The 20,436-nt window shown below is 38.6% G+C and overlaps 1 protein-coding gene across 1 annotated transcript in view; it reads right to left on the minus strand.

Moving 5' to 3' along the window:
• The window catches only part of LOC103461004 (general transcription factor IIF subunit 2), a 55,999-nt gene extending 41,708 nt beyond the window's left edge, over nt 1–14,291 (minus strand). The window contains exons 1-6 of the mRNA XM_008403332.2: nt 14,203–14,291; nt 13,704–13,801; nt 13,326–13,429; nt 13,098–13,171; nt 12,927–12,945; nt 11,410–11,554 (exon numbers count right to left, since the gene is read on the minus strand). Coding sequence (XP_008401554.1) covers nt 11,410–11,554; nt 12,927–12,945; nt 13,098–13,171; nt 13,326–13,391 — 304 coding nt within the window. The 5' untranslated portion in view covers nt 13,392–13,429; nt 13,704–13,801; nt 14,203–14,291. The remainder of the gene's footprint in view (nt 1–11,409; nt 11,555–12,926; nt 12,946–13,097; nt 13,172–13,325; nt 13,430–13,703; nt 13,802–14,202) is intronic.
• Nucleotides 14,292–20,436: the final 6,145 nt, after the last annotated feature.

The following is a 20,436-nucleotide window of genomic DNA, read 5'->3' on the forward strand; positions in this document are numbered from 1 at the left end:
TTTTATTTTTCATGTTGAGTTTTCATAAAATTAACACTTCATACTTTATTCTTGTAATATTCTGACTTTTTTCTCATTAAAAAGAAATAAAAACTCTTAGCCTGGTCCTAATATCTCATCATAGAGTTAACCCAACCTCAAACTCTAAATAAATAGAATCTGTAAAACTTGCTTGTCAAACAAGATGGCTGCCTTGGACGTGCCGACCTCACTCTGAACTACGGAAACACAAGGAGTTCATTGGTGAAAAAAAAATCCAGATTTTCCAAAAATTAAACCTTCAAAAGCCAAAAATTGATTTATCACCCACCCTTAATGGATAGAAAAAGAAAAAGAATAAAAATACAGACAAGAGGAGAACAAAAGACAAAGAAGGAGGTTTGAAAATAGCAGCTAGAAGTGCAGAGGCAGAACAACGAGGGCGTGAAAACAAGTCAACCTGTCCTACAACTTTCTGTTGGATGTTCACCCAGAGAAAACAGAAATGTAAAGGCTGCAGCCGACAAGTGTGTGTGTGTAGGCATACATGTAAATGTGTGTGTGTTGCTCTCTCTCTCTCTCTCACTCTCTCTCTCTCTCTGTACTCGGAGCTGAAATTACAGGCTTTGCAGAGACATTGCCATTTGAAAACCATCATTTATGCTTTGAATCATATAAGAGGTAAAAATAGTTGAAGACCGACACCAGAACTCACTAAGTTTGAAACAGCACACCGAGAGACCAGGAACCAGACCAGGAACCAACCTGCTACTGTYTGATTGWGCAGGAGGAAADCGGAGACATCAAGGAAGTTGAAAATTATACAACCATACATCTCTGAAAAGTAGAAGTGGAGACTCCTGCACAAYCAACAAGAATGTAGCAAGTGGTGTCTGAATGGCAAGTAAACAACAAAACGCTTGTTTYTTCCGGCAGACATAATACAGCGCACACAAAAATAAAACCTGTTGTTTATTCAATGTTACATTACTCTGTGTTTTTGTGTTTAATGATGTAAAGCACTTTGAAATGCCTTGCTGCTGAAATGTGCTATACAAATAAAATTTTACTTGATTTGACTTGATTCAAATGTGCTGGAGTTCCATTTGGGTTGCTAGGCAACAGGGCTGGGCTCTGCTGGGGTTGCTAGGTAACGGCGCAGTGCCTGTGGAATGTGTAAGGAGGATTTACAAACGGTTCGTTTTCCAGACAATGAACATGAACTTATTGCCAAAAAAAAAATTGTTAATGAAAAACTAAAATAACATTATTTTAACCAAAAATAATGTTATTTGAGTAACATTATTTGAGTAAAATAATGTTACTCATGTTTTTAAAGCAATTACCTTGCTTTAAAAACAACATCTTTTGTTTTTAAAGCAATATTTAAAAAAAAAGGAAATAGCATTGCTTTTTAATATTGCTTTAAAAATACAATATTGTTGTTTTTAAAGCAATAATAAACAATAATAAAACCATATTATTGTTTTAACAATATTGAAAAAAACAATGTTGTTTTTTAAAGCAGTAATAAACAATAAAACAATATTATTGTTTTTAACAATAATAAAAACAATATTATTGTTTTTATTAAATCCAAAATGCAAATTTTCCAAAAACAATTTTGTCTTCAATAGCGAGACCAAATTGTCTTGTCAATCTATTATATTCCTAAAAACATCAAAACAAACTTTTGATCCTCCTCCTATTATGTCTTATCATAGTGCATGTAAAGAACTCAACTAGTCAAAAAAAAAAGATWAATTTTTCATTACTAATAGAAGTTTTAGTAACGAAATTAACTAAATTATTGGGATTTTAAGTAAAAGACCAACAATACGTGGCGAATACATTGAAAGGAAAATGATACATGATTTCATTTATTTTTTGCAAATAAAAAAACGAAAAGCCCTCCTTTATCCAAGATAATGCTCTGTTTTTTATTAACATGTCAATCTGGATGTTTCATATATGCTACAAACTAAACCTCCTCAAATAAAGTTTATTATTAAAAATACATCAGAAAACCGAGGATGTCACTTTCTTTCCACAAATCACACTYGGAAGATCAAAACTTCAAATAAGGGAAAGAATCAAAACTCAACCAACTCTTTTGCAACTTCACAGAAAAGATAATACCTGTCAGATGTTTTTGTAACACCCTTTGTCGCTAAAAGCCTCCTTAGCCTCTGACAAGGTCTCATCTCGTTACCATTGGCAACGAAGCCACACATTTCCCCCATCGCTGCCCAGGCTGCATGTGTCTGCTGTGTGGGAGCGCGGCAGAAGTTGGATAAAGCTTTATTTCATGAAGCAGAGCAGGAGACTACTTTTTCTCCAGCTAAATGTTGTTCTTTTTTTATTTTATGTGATCACAAGCAAGCATTCAGCAGATCACCTCATTGATTAAATACGCAAACAAGACAAATGTGAGGTATTCCTATCTGGGAAAGTTTTCAAGTTCATGTTATTTTTTTTCTTCCATCAGATCTGGACTTGTAAAATGTCTGTTTTTGTTTTCTGAAGGTTGCAGGTTTACGCTCAGTGAGCCTCCATATGCTTCCTTCACGCCGACGCTCTGGAGGAAGGTTACATGCTCCACTTTCTCACTTCCAGTTATAAACATTTCAACAGGATGCGTCGCACTGAAGAGCTTTTAGGCAGCATTTTCACACATTTCAGCTCCATAGTAACACAGTTGCTCTTGGCTTCAATCTAAATACTTCACTCAAGAAGAAAATGTTAAAAACCCTCATATTTTTTTCTGAATATGTTAAGTCAACTTTTGATGCTTCTCCAAAAATCTGACAAAGGTAAAGCTCTTTATTGTAAACAGCTTCTGTCTGTTCAGTTTTATTTTGTTTTTGGAGGATTTTTATTTACTTAATTTAATCTAAACTCAAGTCAAGGTTATTTGTAAAGCACATTTCAACAGCAATGCATTTCAAAGTGCTTTACATCATAAAAAAACAAGCWATAAACATTACATTTTCTCAAATATAATCATCAAAATCATCAAGCAAATGCACATCAAATATTTTTTGTGCATTTGTCTACAATTCTAGACTTTTACATCTAGAATTTAAAAGCTTTATAAGTTCACTTTGGAGTAATTTTCTTGTATTTTTATTAGAACTAATAAATACAGAAAACTATAGAAAATCTCGAAAAATCTTGTAGGAAAATGTGTCTCATGAAACCAACGCTGATTTTTAGGCTACAAAATGTTACTAAGAGTACAGAATAGTGAAACACGGTGGGGSCAGCATCATGATCTGGGTTACCAGTTAGTTGTGGATTGATTAGGTAGCTGCTAAACAGCCGAGTCTAAACGTCAATTAATTACATAGACTTTAATATGTTATACATTTAAAGTATTTAGTTGCATTTTGACACGCAGCCAGAACCTTTGTATTCACATGTTTCTGGTACGCCTGTATATCTGTCAGACAAGCAGCATTTACAAACACAAAAGCCCCTTTTCTATGGGGCTTAATTTTATTAATTTGAATTACCTAAAAAATAGATTAAAATCAATCAATATATTTATTATCAAACTCATTTATAATTTAGCAGCAAAAAGGATTTTTTAATTGAAAATGTTACTTATTTTGAGGATATATAGTTTTTCATTAAAATGCAACTAATTGTGATTAATTAATATCAGACCCTGCAAATTATCTAGATTAAAAATATTAACTGAGCCACAACTATATCAACTGCAACATTTATGAGGTTTTTGAAATGGCTAATTTTCTAGACACCAAAAAATATTTTTTGGTAAAAAAAAAAAAAAAAAAACTGCTTTATTGGTTTTTATAAGCACTGACTGCTTTTAGACACAGTAGAAACACAAATGGAGGTATAAAAACATGCAAATGTGCCTAATTAAAAGTATTCATTAATCATTAAAACCCTGTATGCATGAACAGTAGATCAAACTGTAATTTCACTCTGTAGTTTGTTTTTCATTCCAACAGTGGAGCTGCTGGTTTGAACATGAAACAAATAATTGAAGCGTGAATTTAAGCAAAAAAAGAGAAAATCTCTGAATTACCACAAAAATGATTTCATTAGTTTCCACTGGTGTCGTAAGAGCAACGAACTGCAGCAGGAGAGCGCAGTCAGCTCTCACCAGCTCTGACAGCGAGATGCCCAAGAGGTTTGAGCACGAAGTGGAGCCTCCCTGTGGAGCAGCAGAGACAGAACCAAGCCCGAAATGTGCCAACAGCACAAAACACGGACCAGGCTTTAAATTCACCCACCGACACAAGCAATCCCAACCACAAGAAAGATGCAACATTCCAACAGTTTAAATATCTTCTGATAGGGCTGGAGAATAAATCAATAATATACATGATGATAGACATGTGATTAATAGATGATATTCCATATATTCTGAGTCCCAGAGTGACGGGGATGCATCAGACGGTGCTGCTTCCAGAGTCGTGACTAATARCAGATTCAAAACGGCGTCACTGTTTGAGTGTTTTAGATGTATCCAGTAATGAATCAGCATGTGAAAGGCCATTTATCTGGCTGCACAAATATTTAGAAAAACCTTTTACAGAAATTACACTTTAACTTACAGAAATGCCATCAACCAAAACAGAGTTTTATAAAAGGCCAACACGCTGTGAAAATGTTTTACTTCACCAAAACTCACTGCTTTGTGGATGTAATCTGAACCAAAATKAATCGAACTAAATAAAAAGAATGACATACACAACATTATTGGCAGTGCAGCACAGCTAGTTGCAACAGGAAGTTAGAAAACCAGAGCCTTAAACCTCCAACAAATTTCAGAGAGAATCAAAAGTAAACTTCAGTGTTATTGTTGCCAACTGTGTTAACTCTAAAATGGACAGAACAGAACTGTGGCAAAAAACATTCTGACCCACACAAAACCCAACATTTAAATAATTTGCTACAAATTACCCTAAATAATTCAAAAGGAAAACAAAGTTTCCTTATGTCTGTGCAATCCAGAGGAGTGTAGTGACATTTGCTTCATTTCTGCTCTCTTAGGCAAACATTTTGATGACATTTTGTATTTTCAAAGTTTATTGAACATTATAAATTACAAATTAAAAATGTAGGATTAAATAAGTGTTTACTTCTACCTCCTTTCCAAACTGAAAGTTGTGATAAATTATTTTGTTTTTGGCTATGTAAGCACATGCTTCTTTTCCGTCCTACTGACGGGTTGTTTTTCTTGTTTTTAAAACATTGTTTAATTTAAAAATTAAAATTAAAATGGCAGTAATACAAATAAAATGGCAGATTTAACAGTTAGTTTAACAGACCATCTATTCATTTTTAGTTAGCTTTAGCCACTTTTAGCTTGTAGAAAAAGATCCGGTCAAGAAATAAATAAAAGTCAACCAAATGAATTTCGGGTGTAGATACAATACAAGACATTTTAACACAAAACACTTTGTCTCTCTTTTGTTTTTTTTCATTTAACATTTAATGATAAAAGTGAAAAAAGATAAGTTAAATCATAAAAACATTAAAAAACCCAAAGTAAAACCTCAAAGTACAAATAACATGGACGCCCATTGTGCAGCCTATTTATATAATTTATTTTCTTTTCTTTTCACAGTTAGTGGGTGTGGCTTACATTCAGGCGTTCTCAATAATCCATWAATTATTTTAAGGTAGGAAGAATAAAAATGGCAGCGACCCAATCAGAAACAAGAGCAATTAACACTTTTAATCGCTTTTATATAAGAAAACTTTAAATTTCTTATTTAAAGATAAGAAATTCAGCTGCTTTGGGGACTGTAGTATGAAAACGGAATGTTTCTCCATCAGAAACAACTTGTGATTTAAATGAAATCTAAAAGTGTTAGATTATCTGAGCGATAAAGGAACAGTTACAGACAGACTTTCACTGACTCTTAAAGATACAGAAATTTCTCAACTTGCTCATGTGAAGCATATTTCAGGTTTCACATGAGACAGGTCTGTGTTTTAGGTGGCAGCTGCAGAGCTACAGAAATAAAGTTTCAGCAGCAGTGACTCATGCAGTTTGCTGCCAGTCTTCGTGAGAGAGTCAGGCTGTGAAAATCAAAGTCAAAAAGAAGAACTCGGTTATTAGAGGACGCAGAGAAAGTATTTATGGTGTGGAAGATTTTTACTTTAGATTTGTCAAAACCATGGACTTCTAAATGAAGAAGATCAGCAACATTTTACATTTCCAGAACAAGTTGGTCCATATTTTAAATCACTTTTCCACAAAGATTTTCATGTTTTTGTTCTTAACGATTCTTTTTTTTGTGTGTGTTTTTTCCAAGGCATCTTATGACAACAAATATCACTGTATTTCACTGGCATCTTATGCCACAAAGCAACATAAAGTAGTGTAAAACTGAAGTGACGCATCGTTTTCAAAGGAAACAAACTCAGTTAGATTCTTCAAGTTATGATCATCATGACTGTAAATGTTATTAAGGCTATTTTAAAATTCTCCCTGCTTTACATAATTCCTGTACAAATGTAAATTTAGCAGATTTAAATACTAAGATAAAAAGACTAATATCTTAGTAAGATTGAAATAAGACAARACTCAAAATTATCTTGTCTGCAAGATAAAGAGGCTTATTTGAGGTAAATAAGAGTAAATATTTCCTTAATATTGATGAAAAAGTTGCAGTTYCATTGGCAGATAAATTAACATGGGAAAATGTTTTGTTATAAGTGAAACAAGCACTTTTTCATCWGTATTAAGGAATGACTTAATTAAAACAAGCCTGTATGTGTTGCTGAAAAGTTACTTTTAAGATAATTTGCTCTTATTTAAAGTGTACTAAGATATAAACTACAGGATCAAAAACACTTGGTAAGATTTTGTGTTTTTGCAGTGTAGTTTGCTGAATATTTTGAGACCCATGCATCATTTTATTTCCATTGATTGTGAACAATTTTGTCTTGGAAAATACATTAAATATTTTTTGTWAAGTTGATTTAATACACAGATATTCATGTCTATTCATTTGTCTGAATTTCTAAGAAGTTATTTATTTGTAGCATGTTTATGATTTGACTGATATTTGCTAACATTTTTAAACATGGAAATGTTACTCCCATGAATTTTTTTATTTTATTCGCCAACCAAACATTGATTTAAAACATTATTATTTATGATTTTTCCATYATTTGAGATCTGAAAGCACTGCATCTTTTTTTGTTAATTTGACMATTTCTCATTTTCTGCTAATGAACACTAAATTTTGGCTCAGAACTTCGKAGACATGCTGTCAGTAGTTCATATAATAAAAGAACAATGTTCATTTTACACAAATATATACCAGTGAAGAGTAAAATCAGAGGAACGGAACATTTTATTTGATCTCTTAATTGTTTCCAGAGCTGTATATAGTTTATATATATATAATTCTGAAATAAGTTGAAGAAGTTATGCAAAGTTGTGAGACATCTCTAAGGAAATTRACTTCACAATGAAAACGGACATCAAACTCTGTTTTCCACATCACTGCACTCAAATATTTTAAAGTTTCAATGAAAATCCTCCCAGGCAGCAGAGAGGAAAATCACACTGTAACAACGTTAAGTCCTCCTTACTGTTCTCCTCTTTTGTGGTAGCGAAGCCTGTTCCTTAGCAACCTCTTAATCAATACCTGGTGCTTATCTGGAACAATGCAGAACCACAGGAGAGGAAATAATGGAGGAATATTCTGCTAGCGGCCTCGGAGCACAAAAGCCAAGTCAGGCGCTAACGCGCGTACGTATCAATCACCAACCGTCTCCGTTAGCAACCTCTTGTTGCTGTCGGCTCATTTGAAACTTTCACAACAGGGGCGGACGAAATGCGTAGAATGTAAATTGGTTTGGGATTAAAGAGATTAAAGCCACTGGAGGAAACAGCTGAATCACGTTTCCAAACTTACAGACAAGTACAGCGCTGGATCAGTCGGAAAGGAAGAGATGGAAGATAAAGATTTTTCCAAACTCACATAAACATTTTTGCAATATATATTTTGTTTTTCATAAGATGCAGGCAATCAACAAAAGTTGATCACCACTCTCATTTCTCATTAAAGAGAAATGTTTTTATTGTTTTCAGAGCTCTCTACACCAAATAAATGCAAGAATGATTATTACCGTTTATTTTCAGCTACTTCAGAACTATCTGCTTTTTTTTAAATGAAGAAAACACAAATTGGTGTTCAAGTTCAAAGGTCGTTCTTTTTTTTTTAAACCAAACTATTTCACCTTTATTGTCCACAGTCCATATTAAAACAAATTACTATCTATCAGATCCAAATTGATAAATAAATCACAATTTTTCTTAAATTAGACACACTTCAGAACCATTTCCCCATTTAATTTCAAAAATTGGAAAAAAGTACGTATTTTTATACAGTGTATGGAGTCAAATGTATCTTTTTTTTATGAAAAAATTCATGGAAAGCACAAGTGCAAATCAAACTCCCTGTTAATGTCCAGGTACTGACATGTCTTGTGTGAAATGTGTGTGTGTCAGAGAGCAGCAGTGTGTGGGAGACCGGTGCTCCTTCCTGTAGGCGAGTGGGGGCGGAGCCGAGCGGCGGTCAGGTAAATAACAGATTACACACCACCGCATCTCACAGGACTTTATCCCACTTCTAGCTTCYAGCATCACACTTTCACCGTTCAAGCCCTCCATCTGTAACAGTTACACCTTTCAGGAAAAACTAAAAGGTTTTTAAACCTCCTGTTTGCTGCATTTCCACGTTTACATCCTCAAGATAACCCAGCGACTGCCTGAGACACTTTTACCCACCCACCGCTTCACGTACAGTTACTTCAGAATAAAACCGTGTTATTGCACCGTGTCAACTCCAGCAAATTTCCTGAATGTGTGTCTAATAAAAGCGCAAACAAACAAAAAAGAGAAAAATTCATTATCGCATGTAGGAGGTATTAAGCACTTGAAAGTGTGGAAGCATCTACAGCGTATGAGGGTGGTGATAGAATAAACCTGGATGAGCGGGAGAAAAAATTAAATACACTTCAGGCTCAGAATTCTGAAATTAAAATCCAACAGAACTTTTTACTACATTTTAAACTGCTTCTTTAACCAACATCTAAGTGGGAAAAATTMCTGCTGTGTCACCTTTTGACATCATTAATGTCGATCTTTACCCCATTTTTGTGTCCATCACAAAACGTTGGATTAAAAGTTTGATTCTGGTGTGAGTTTCCATCTGTGTAATACCAAGTTGTTTTTGAAAGATCACACTTTGGGACTATTCCTCTGTAAAACGCAACTAAAAAACTAGTTAAGCTCATGGTGTCAGTATCAGTTAAAAGAAAACAAACCAAAATATGATACTTAAAAATACAACATAGACGTTTTATTATAATCAATCCATATTCTGGATATTAAAGTTGTCCTATAACACTTCTCCTATGCTTTACAAAACATGCTAACTACATGTTTTTCTCAGCTAATGAGATTTTACTCTGCCTATTTTGAGCTCCTTTCAGAACCAACTGACAAAACGTGCTAGAATTCCTCTTGGGTTGCTTGGTAACGGTTTGGGCTTGGCTGGCTGGGGTTGCTAGGTAACGGGTTGGGCTTGGCTGGCTGGGGTTGCTTGGTAACGGGTTGGGCTTGGCTTGCTGGGGTTGCTAGGTAACGGGGAGGGAACAGAGAGGGGGGGGTCCAGTGCCCATGGAATGTGACTTAACTGTCAGGAGATTTTTTAAACGGTTTGTATTAAAAAAAAAAGCAGCAACTTATTGCCAGAAAATGGCTGGGTGGGTTTTTTACACTTGGGCTGTTTTTGGAAGCAGATGAGACCAAAACGCAAACGATTTAGGGATTCATAGAGTGATGGAATAGAAACAAATACATTAATTCAAATGCAATATCCTATATAGCCAATTAATTGAGTAGCTAACTAAACTGAAACAAAACTATAATTAAAAACAACAAATGACACAAAATAATGCACAATAATGTTGGTCTGTTGCCGTCTCTCCTCTTAATCTCGTCTTCTCTGCTTGCTAAACTACCAGAAATCTGTTCACTGCTCCATTTTCACACGCTCCCCTCTGGACCGACTTCTGGTCTGCAGAAGAGCGTGCTTTAAACTAATTCGGTCCCGCCTTGGGAAACACACAAAATATGCTTTTTGTTTTAAAGCCAAGCTGGGCCAATTATGCAGAGTCTTTTTCCACATCAGAAGAAATCACTCATGTCTCACAGAGTGCTGGCACCCTGGCAGGTGGAGGGCCGCTCTCGAATCCAAACCCCTGCTATTTATTTATTTATTGCAATGATGACTGAATTAGAGATATGTTTTAATGTTTAACTTAATTTTACATGTTATAAATCTTGGCTGGGCAATGTGGCTTGAAAATAAAATCTCAGATTTTTTGATACCAGATACGATATCTAATTTTAATCATATTTTTTCCGCTTTATTTTCTAAATTTCGAAATTACAAATGGCAGATAAGATTTTCAACAAGTGTTCTACAATGAAGTATTAGGGCTATGCTATGAGAACTTAGTAATAATGTTAGCAGAAAAAAGACACAATTTTACCAGAAAAATCATCTTAAAAATTAGACAAAAGTTGTTTTAATAAGAGAAAATATTAATTATCAAAATATAACCAGTTCAGTTGTGTGAACATCACTGGAGCTGAAAAATATTAAATATATATATATAAAATAAACAAAACAACACAAACAACAAATAAAACTATTAATGAAATCTCTGTAAACAAAATTGTCATAAAAATGTGCTAGTTGAAACCAAAGCACCAAACTGAAGACCTTTGTCATCCAGTTTCTGGTAGAAAAAGAAAAACAATAAATTATGCAAATGGAAATTATTGAGCTTGTTTTAATTTATCATGYGATTCATTGATTTATTGCTTATTGCAACAGGGCTGTGTATTGGTGTAAAAAATCCCAAATTTCCCAAAATATTGACTCAATATCAATTAATTGATATAATTAATTAATCACCCAATTATCAATATAATTCCTGTACTCAAAGCATTAACAGCAAAACCCCAATAATCCTTGGTAATTCTTTGGTCACACAGTAACAGGCACCCCAACAATACAGTCGCAGCTATTTTTAAGCTCTTGATCTGATGCAAATCCTTCTGGCTCTGAAAGGACGAATGACACATTATGCCTAGCAGCAAAATGTCCTCCACAAATATGGAGCTGGTCTCAGTATTCTCATGAATTTTACAGTGCAATCAGAGGAGAATGCTCCTAACCAAGAAAAATGTGTCTGAATGTGAGAACATTGTGAATGTCTCGGTTTATCTCACTGCGCTGTGGGCCATTTCATCTAACAAATGCTGACATCTACTTCGGTTTCCACCCAACAGCAGGAAACCAGATGCTGCAAACACCATTACTCCCATTAAAGTCAGAGGGTTTGTATGGGACTGACCTGCGTCGGTCTGGCTGAAGATGGCCATGGTCTGTGCACCCACTGTGTGCATGGTGAAGGGATATTCCCTCGGGGCCTGCAGGGACTCCTCCTTCTCTCCTGCAGCCGTCATGGCAGCCAGCTCCTCATTTAGAGTGAAACACACCTGAGAAAGAAAGAAAAAACGACAACAAACGGCTCAGTCGATACAAAACAACAAGTCATATTATTGTCTGTCTTGTGCTTAATCGGGTCAGAAATGATGCAGTGAACTTTTATTGATTCCTGAGAGGAAGTTGAGTCATGTAAGAGCAAACAGAGAAGGGGCGCAACAAAGCGGTAAGAGGATATCAACTACAGGAAACCGAAATAATAGAGCTCTTCATGCTGAGCCATGCAAAAGTATTCACACCCTGTGAACTTTACATTAAGTTGCAAAACAGCCACAAACTTCAACAGGGATTTTATTTGCCCTCAGAAGTCACTTAAAAGGGGACTTATCATTCAAAATACACATTTTGGACRTTTGTGTGCTTGCATTGGGGTGTCTGCTACTTCTAGAAACAGCACAAGCACTTAAAAAGAAACCACCCACCCATTTTTTGGCAATAAATTTGTGTGTTTTGGTGTCTGGAATCCGAATTGTTTCGAAAACTTCTGGATTTTTTTGTAACAATTGACAGGCACAGCCTGTCACCTAGCAACCCCAACAGAGCTCTGCCCATTACCTAGCAACCCAAGCTCCAATTCCAGAACATTTGGTCAGCTAGTTTTCCTGATGTATGCAATGTACAATGGCTGCTGGAAAAGACAAGTGTTTTGTTGTAGACTTATTCAGAAACTACTTGCTGCACTCTTGTTGGTTGTGCATGAGGCTCCCCTTCTTCTTTTCAAATATTTTGAATGTGTTTGCAGCCATTCTCGCATGTAAATGTAAAATGGGGGCATGGCCAAAAGCAGCTTATTTGGATTTAAAGGGACAGAGGCCTAAAATACAAAATTATTCTGAGAGAAACTCAGAGAAGGCAGAACTGACCATTCTGAAATTTCATTATCAAACATCACATTGTTTATGCAAAACAATGTGATGAACATGTTTTGTAAAGCCTATCCTGTTCAAAGAAACATAACAGGTCACCTTTAAACAGTAAATAGAAACTAAAAGTTAACTTTTTGGCATTAGAAAAGTAACCCTGCCCATATTCCAGAACACAACATCCCCGCAATGATGACTGGTGGTGGCAGCATCACAAAATGGAGACGCCATACTTCATTAGAGACAGGAAACTGGTTAGAGTTGATGAGAAGGTGGCAACCTTGAGAAGTACAAGCAGAAAAACAACTATATTGCCAAAGTTACGATTAAATAATATGTAAAGGCTCAGTCAAAGTCCAGACCCAAGCGCAATGGAGAATCTGTGACTTACTGAGCAAAGAAAACGTGGGGCTACATTCATATCACCAAACAAATGTTGAAGTTTATGACTTAAATATGACAGGAGAACAAAATCATGGTTTGATCATGAAATCTGTCTCACCTCTGTTTTTCCTTGTTTTCTGTAAAATAAAAAATAAAAAATATGCATCACTGATTTGTGGAGCAACTAACATTTACTTAATTACCTGCATGTAGCACATAAAAGCCAAACATCAGACATCATGATTGGTAATCTGCAGGTTTAACAGATAAAGAACTTTTTGATACATACTTTTCTATTGATATCTTTCCAACTTCTCCCTTTTCTGTGACTTTCTCCCATTGCTGCGATAAATATTTGGGAACCTGACGGAAGGTGAAAGTATACGTTAATTACTGGTTTTTGCTAGCGTTTATTTCTCAGCTAAAACGCTAAAATGATCATTAAACATTTAAACTTGTGAGTAAAACACGGAGAGACATTTTTGTTAAATCTGTGTGCTTCAGTCTTTGAACAAACCTTAACGAGCCACACGCCCTTATTCTGTCGGAGTCCAGATAAATTCACCTCCTTTTTGCCGGACATTGTTGTTTCTGACTGCAAACTGGAAACAGCGCCTCCACCTGTCGAAGAACCATCAAACTTCCTGACTTTCAAAATAAAACAATACATGTTTCATTAGAAGAGAGAAGATGAAGAGAGTTTGTAAAAATATAGAAATGTTTAGTATAATATATATACTGAAAGAAGAATTTGGGAAGTAAAATTATACAAATAATTATTTATTTAAAATAAACGGAATTGTATAATACAATTCGATTATATTGCTTTTTCATATGTAGAAATTATACCGTCATCGATTTACACTCCATACCAGTAGGTGGCGGTAATACAAACCTTTAGTTTCCTAACAACCGCTAAAGAAAAGGAGCAGTTTTGCGCATGCGTGTGTTGCAGGTCTCAGGTGGAGGGACAGGTAAACAGATGCAAATAACCTGTTTTAACAGGAAAAGAACAAGTGAGCCACAGGAGACGGTGTTGCTGTGCTGGTAGCTCTCATTCGAATTGTATTCCTGGTTATAATAATAAAGTCATTATACAACTTTGAAAAATTGTGACTATACATTCACACTTCTATTTCTTCTATAACACAACATCAGCTTGTTACTATATCAGGAACTGTAAATTAATGCACATTACAAACGGCTATATAAACATACGTATTCTTCGCGCACCATCTGAGGAAATCCTCCGAGCAGCTAACCAAGAGCTTATTAGCTAACTGTATAATTACATAAAATAACACAAACCAAATACACAGGGGACCCATGTCACGACGCTTAATAGAACAATCATGTTTATTACATAACCGTTTTCGGTTCAGACCCCAACCAACCTGTTTTAACAGGAAAAGAACAAGTGAGCCACAGGAGACGGTGTTGCTGTGCTGGTAGCTGTCATCCGAATGGAGAGGAGCTTCCTCCGCACCGCAACGTTGCACCGTCCGTCCCGCAAGGGCTCGCTTCTGCCATCTAGCGGCACATTTGTGTTATTGCGTGACATTGCTCCAAAATTTCAAAACAAGGTCAAATCCTAAACTAAAATCACAATTTAATCTAACAAATGTGACCACACTTTGTGGGGGTCACACACTCCCCAACAAAGAAATTGACTCCCAGCATTAAAGAAAACGTCAAACTTTAAGTCTTGAACTTAGACCATCACAAATATTGTGAACTTCAGTTTCACTTTTTTTTTTTTTTTTTTTTTTTAAGTAGTCATGGATGTATGAGTATATGTGTCAATATGTAAAGGAAGGGACAGTGTATGGAATCATGACAGGATAAGGTAGTGATGTGTATGGTGCATGACAGGGTATGTAATGTGTCGCTGGGACAGAGGGCATTCCCCATGGTAGAAATGCTGGTGTCCCACAAAGTCCAATAGTGTTCACAGACCCCTTAGGCTGGTACGATGGTTGGCCAAGGGACTCATAGGTCAACGTCGTTGGGGGTCTCCACTCTCGCGCTGATCGCCTGGCTGATTGGCACTGGGGTGAGGTAGGTCGGTCGTCATTGGCGTCACACATGGCTGGGCCATCTTCCTCTCCAGTGTCCTCTTCATCATCCTCTTTGGCTACTTGTACATAGTCATTGCCACCTGCCCATTCCAGCTCCTGCTCACTGGACTGATCTTCCTTCCTCATCACAGGCTCCTTTGCTGTGGGCGTAGGCTGCAGTCTGGCTCCCCCTGGTGTAGTTTCCTGAATCGATTTGCCTGGGGATGGAGAAATCACTGCTTGTCCCTGGGGCACGTAGGGAATCATGGTGCAAGATCTGTGTGATTCAGCTGGTCTGGACACTCTTAACCAGTATTGTGTTCTGGAAACACCATCATCAGAGTCAGACGAATCACTTTGTTGACATGGTTCTATCTGTCCATGCTTTTCTGTTTGACTCTTTCTCTTATACCTTCCTCTGGTTGATATTTTGTTCGGTAACTGGCAAATCATTTCAGGAGGTTTCTGTGAAGGGTACGTATTTTACTGCAACCTGTTTCAGAACATACTTTGTAAACAGGGCTTTGGTTCACTTGTTCTTTAACAACATGCACTGTTTGTTCCCAACAGGGCCTCAGCTTTCCTGGCCCTCCTCTTTCACCCATGTTACGAACCAAGACCCTGTCACCGGGCTGCAGAACGACTCCCTTCACATGGCGGTCATACTGCCTCTTGCCTCGTGTAATGGACTGCTGGCTGTTCTGAGCTGCTATTCTGTAGGCTTCTCTCATCCTCGCAGCCCATTTGTTTGCATATTCTTGGGATGTTTCTGGCTTATTTTCTGTGAGCAGACCAAAAAGCAGATCTACTGGAAGGCGAAGGTGGCGCCCAAACATGAGGTAATGGGGTGAGAAACCTGTAACCTCGTGTCTAGTGCAGTTGTATGCATGCACAATCTGTGGCAAGTGTTCCTTCCAGTTACTCTTTTCTTCCTCCTGCAGTGTTCTCAACATCTGGAGCAGCGTCCTGTTGAATCTCTCAACTGGGTTGCCCTGCGGATGGTATGGGGTTGTTCTGGAGTGGTTCACACCTGCCAGCTTCTGCAGAGTTGCAAACAGGGCATTTTCAAATTCCTGCCCCTGGTCATGGTGCAGTTTGCCCGGGAACCCAAACCGTGGGATAAAGTCATTAAATATTTTTTCTGCAGCTGTCCGTCCCGATTTATTTCGTGTTGCATACACCTGAGCAAACCTACTGAAGTGGTCTACACATACAAGTATGTAGTCATACCCCCCTCTGCTCTGCTCCAGGTGCATGAAATCTATGGACACAAGTTCAAGTGGTGCACTGGTCACAATGCTCCCCATTGGTGCTCTGTCATGAGTCACACACTGTCTGGTAACATAGGCCTCAATGTATTTTTTCATGTAGGGCCAATAGAGGCGTTCTCTTGCTAACCCAATGACTCTCTCTGCTCCTAAATGACCCATGTCATTGTGCAGGTGTTTAAGCACAAGAGGGCGATACTCAGCCGGTAAGACTAGCTGTTTCCGCCCTCCAGATCTCCTGTACAGCAAATCAGACTCTATGTGCAACTTTCCCCATTCATGCATCAGTCTTCTCACAGGGGCATTGACTTTCTCCCTGTCTTCTTCTGTGAGCACTGCTTTTGACTGTTTCAGCTTTATAATCTCTTTTATGGCCTCATCTCGCCTCTGGGCTCTCACCAGTTCATTTTGACTAATGGTGGGTAATGTCGTACCTGTTGAGTCTGGATGTTGGGCCAGGTTGAGAGAAGCAACGTAGGCAACATCATGCTTTTTGGCAGCCTCACTTCCTTCCCACACTGAATGGATGGCATCCCTGTTGAGTTCCTCAGTGCATTCCTCTACGTAGCTGTTGATGTCAAGTGGTAGACGTCAAGTGGTAGACGGGAAAGAGTGTCAGCATCTGCGTTGACTTTTCCTGGCCTGTATTTTATACTGAACCTGAAGTCAGCAAGCTCCCCCACCCACCTGTGGCCAGCTGCATTCAGTTTTGCTGTGCCCATCACATAAGTAAGTGGATTATTGTCCGTATACACAGTAAAGTGTGGTGCATAGAACAAATAATCCCTAAATTTTTCGCACACCGCCCATTTTAACGCCAGGAACTCCAGCTTCCCAGAGTGGAGGTTGTAGTTCTTTTCAGCGGGAGTCAATGTTCTTGAGCCATATGAAATGACTTTTAGCTTTCCACTCTGTCGCTGGTATAGGACTGCACCAAGTCCCTGTTGGCTGGCATCTGTGTGCAGGACAAAGGGCAGCTCAAAATCAGGATAAGACAATACAGGTGGATGTGAAAGGATATCGATCAACTGCTCGAGGGTGGTCTTGTGAGCATCGCTCCACTGGATGGGAGTTTTTGATGACAGCTGTGCTCCTTTGCCCTTTTTCCCTTTCCTCTGTGCAGTATCTGGGAGTTCTTTAAGTTGTAGCAGCTCATACAGTGGCTTGGCAATTCTGGAAAAGTCTTGAATATATGTTCGATAATAACTCAAGAACCCCAGTAATTGCCGTACCTCTCCCACTGTGGTAGGTCTTTTTTCCTTGAGAGATACTACAGCCTGTATGTCCTGCGTGTCCACCCTCACACCCTCAGCCGAGACTAACCTTCCTAGGTATCTGACCTCTTTCTTGAACAGCTCACATTTTGTAGGCCGCAGTTTAACCCCATGGTGTTGCAGAGCTCTCAGATCACGACGTACTGCATCAACATGTTCACTGAAAGATTTAGAATAACACAGAATGTCATCAAGATAAGGAATACAGCATTCGTCACGCAATGTGGTGAGCATCTCCTCCATGCTGCTCTGGAATGCAGCAGGGGCATTGCTGAAGCCAAACGGTATCCGCACCCATTCATATAGGCCCCAAGGGGATATGAAAGCTGTCATGTGGCGGGACCCTTCAGCCATGTAGCCTTGGTGGTATGCCTTTCCCTGATCGAGAATAGTAAACCAACTCTGGCCTCCAAGGGTGTCCAAGAGGTCCTGGATTCGAGGCAGTGGGTGTCGATCAGGTACCATTTTCTGGTTCAACAACCTGTAATCAATGCACAGTCTGAGTGTTCCATCTCGTTTTCTGACACAGACTACTGGTGCTGCATAGGGCGACCTTGACTTAACAATCCAGCCTTTGGCAAGAAGATCTTGGATGTACTGCTTGACCTCTTGGTAGAGTGGTTTGGGGATGGAGGTATAGGACTTTTGGACAGGAACCTCATCTTTGAGATTGATGACCATTTGGAGACTCGGTATGTCACCAATGTCATTATCATTTTGAGCAAAAGCCCCTGATTCCTCCCACAGCATCTTTTTCACCTCTTCTTGTTGCTCTTCTGTTAGGTGGCTGACATCCACAGGTGGGTGCCACAGCGGTGTAAAAGGTGGTGCCTGATGTTGGCTGTTTGCTAGCAAGGGACTAACAGTGTTTACATAGGTGAAGTTCTCACCACTTTTAGGACAGTCTGTCTCTATGACTTTAACAATGGGTTCAATGCTGCCTAGGACGGTTCTCCCTGGCAAAGTCACATCATGTTTGGAGTGATTTGCAATAGGTACTTTGATGAAGGGTCTGTCTGTTTTGTGAGTCACCACTAATCCTGCCCCAATACTCAAGCTCTCTAACCTCACACTGTTAAGTGCGAGCTCAAAAAGCACAGAAGACTCTGATGGGTTAATGTCTGCTGGAACATGGCATGTAATGTAAGCTACATGGCCTGCTGCAATGGTGACTTTCTTAAAGCCGATTTTCACTGTAGCATATTCTTCTTTTCGAACCTTCTGAGTCTAGATGAAATTGACTATTGTCTCTACACTGCCGTTATCAATTGCACCAGCAAGGAGGGTAGACAGAGTGGACATAAGCTTAGGTTGACTCTCATTGTTTTTAATGAGCACCTGGATGACATTAAAGCCAATTATAGGCCTATCTAATACCAGGGGACTAACTAAAAACGGCACCCAAATGGCTAAGTCTGGATCATTATTACCTTGCAGGTTCACCACCACTTCCACCCATCCATCATATGGAATGTCATCACCAGTGACTGCAGAAACATGCAGAGGGTCATCCAATAGTTCACTGAGTGGTCGAACATCTTCACCAGGTAAGTACCTTTCCTTCCAGGCACGGTCAAGTAGGCTTACATTAGCTCCTGTGTCCAGTAGGACGGTGGCAGCATTACCAGCTATACTGCATTTTAATAGAGATTTGTGGCCAATGAGTGGGGCTGTTAACTTGCATGGCTGTGCCATGTTTTTGGTCTTAATTATATGGCTTTCATTAGATTTATCCTGTGCTGTTGTAGTGTTTTGGTTGGGATGGGACATTTGTTCATAACCGGTCAGAGGTTGTCCCTCTGCCTTGACCGGGTCCCATTTCCCGACTGCTTTGATCTCTTCAAACAACCAACAGCTCGATGGCCTTCCTCTCCACAAATGAAGCAGTGGCTGCAATCGGGATCAGCCAGTGTGACACATTTAGGACAACCATATGGCTTTTGTGTTTTTCTCAAGGGCCTGGATTGGTCAGATTGACGGTGATGAGTGGGGGAAGCATGTTGTTCCAGTTTTTGGGTCTGTGTCACTAACAGTTTCAAGTAGATGCATCGTAGATGCATCGTATTGGGTCAGGGCTTCAACTTGTGTACTCAGTCTCTGTATTTTATCGTCACTATTGGTCACAGTTGTGCTAACTTGGGCTTCAACTTGTAATCTCTGACTAGGATCAGCCTGGGCGCTGTGAGCTTGAGTTACTTTGCGTGTTGTGGTGCGGCCCAACCTGCGCTTTCTCTCACTTTCCTCAGTTGTAGTCTTGATTACTTGTCGCAGCAGAGCCTCATCAGATACGGTAGCTTGGGAAAGGAGTGGCTTGAGCTCCTGTCTAACATGCTCGTACTTCTCCCCAATCCCCTGACATATTGTATTTAAGAATATGCATTGTATTGTAGATGCATCGTATTTGACAGCTGAGGCGGTATGTTTAACAGTGAACATTATTCTTTGTTTGAGCCCAACCATTCTATATAAGAATTGCTGTGGTGTTTCGTTTTTATGTTGTTTAGCACACATTAGGTCTTTGAAAAGTTCCGTTCCGCTCTTTTCACTAAGATGGGACTGGAGGAAGCTTTTCAGTTCTATGATGGTGAGGTCATCTTTGTTCGTCAGCATATCTCTGAAGTTGCCAGGTTTGATTGCACGGAGTACCCCTCTTATGACCTCGCCCTCAGTATGTTTCTCTTTGAGTCCTTCGTCAATTTGTTTACATATGCTGTTATATGTGATGTCAGAGGTAGTGTCACTTACTTGGCCTCCATGTATCCTGAACTCTTTTCGCTGGAGATAGGCCAGATCTTGTAGAGAGACCAATCTCTCTGGCGTATGGCGTGGTGGAAGATTGACAGGACTCTGATGATGTGGCAGGCTACTGAGCTGGGTCCCTGAAGGATCTCCAACCTGATGGTGATCTAGTAGGCCAGTTCCCACAGATGTGGCTATTAAGCTTGGTGCTGTGGCTGCTGTGACAGTACATTCTTGTATCTTCTTTCCCAGCTCTTCATACATCAGTTGTAGCTGTTCCATATTTGGCA

Source organism: Poecilia reticulata, linkage group LG2 (assembly GCF_000633615.1).
Source record: "Poecilia reticulata strain Guanapo linkage group LG2, Guppy_female_1.0+MT, whole genome shotgun sequence".
Classification (NCBI taxonomy): Eukaryota; Metazoa; Chordata; class Actinopteri; order Cyprinodontiformes; family Poeciliidae; genus Poecilia; species Poecilia reticulata.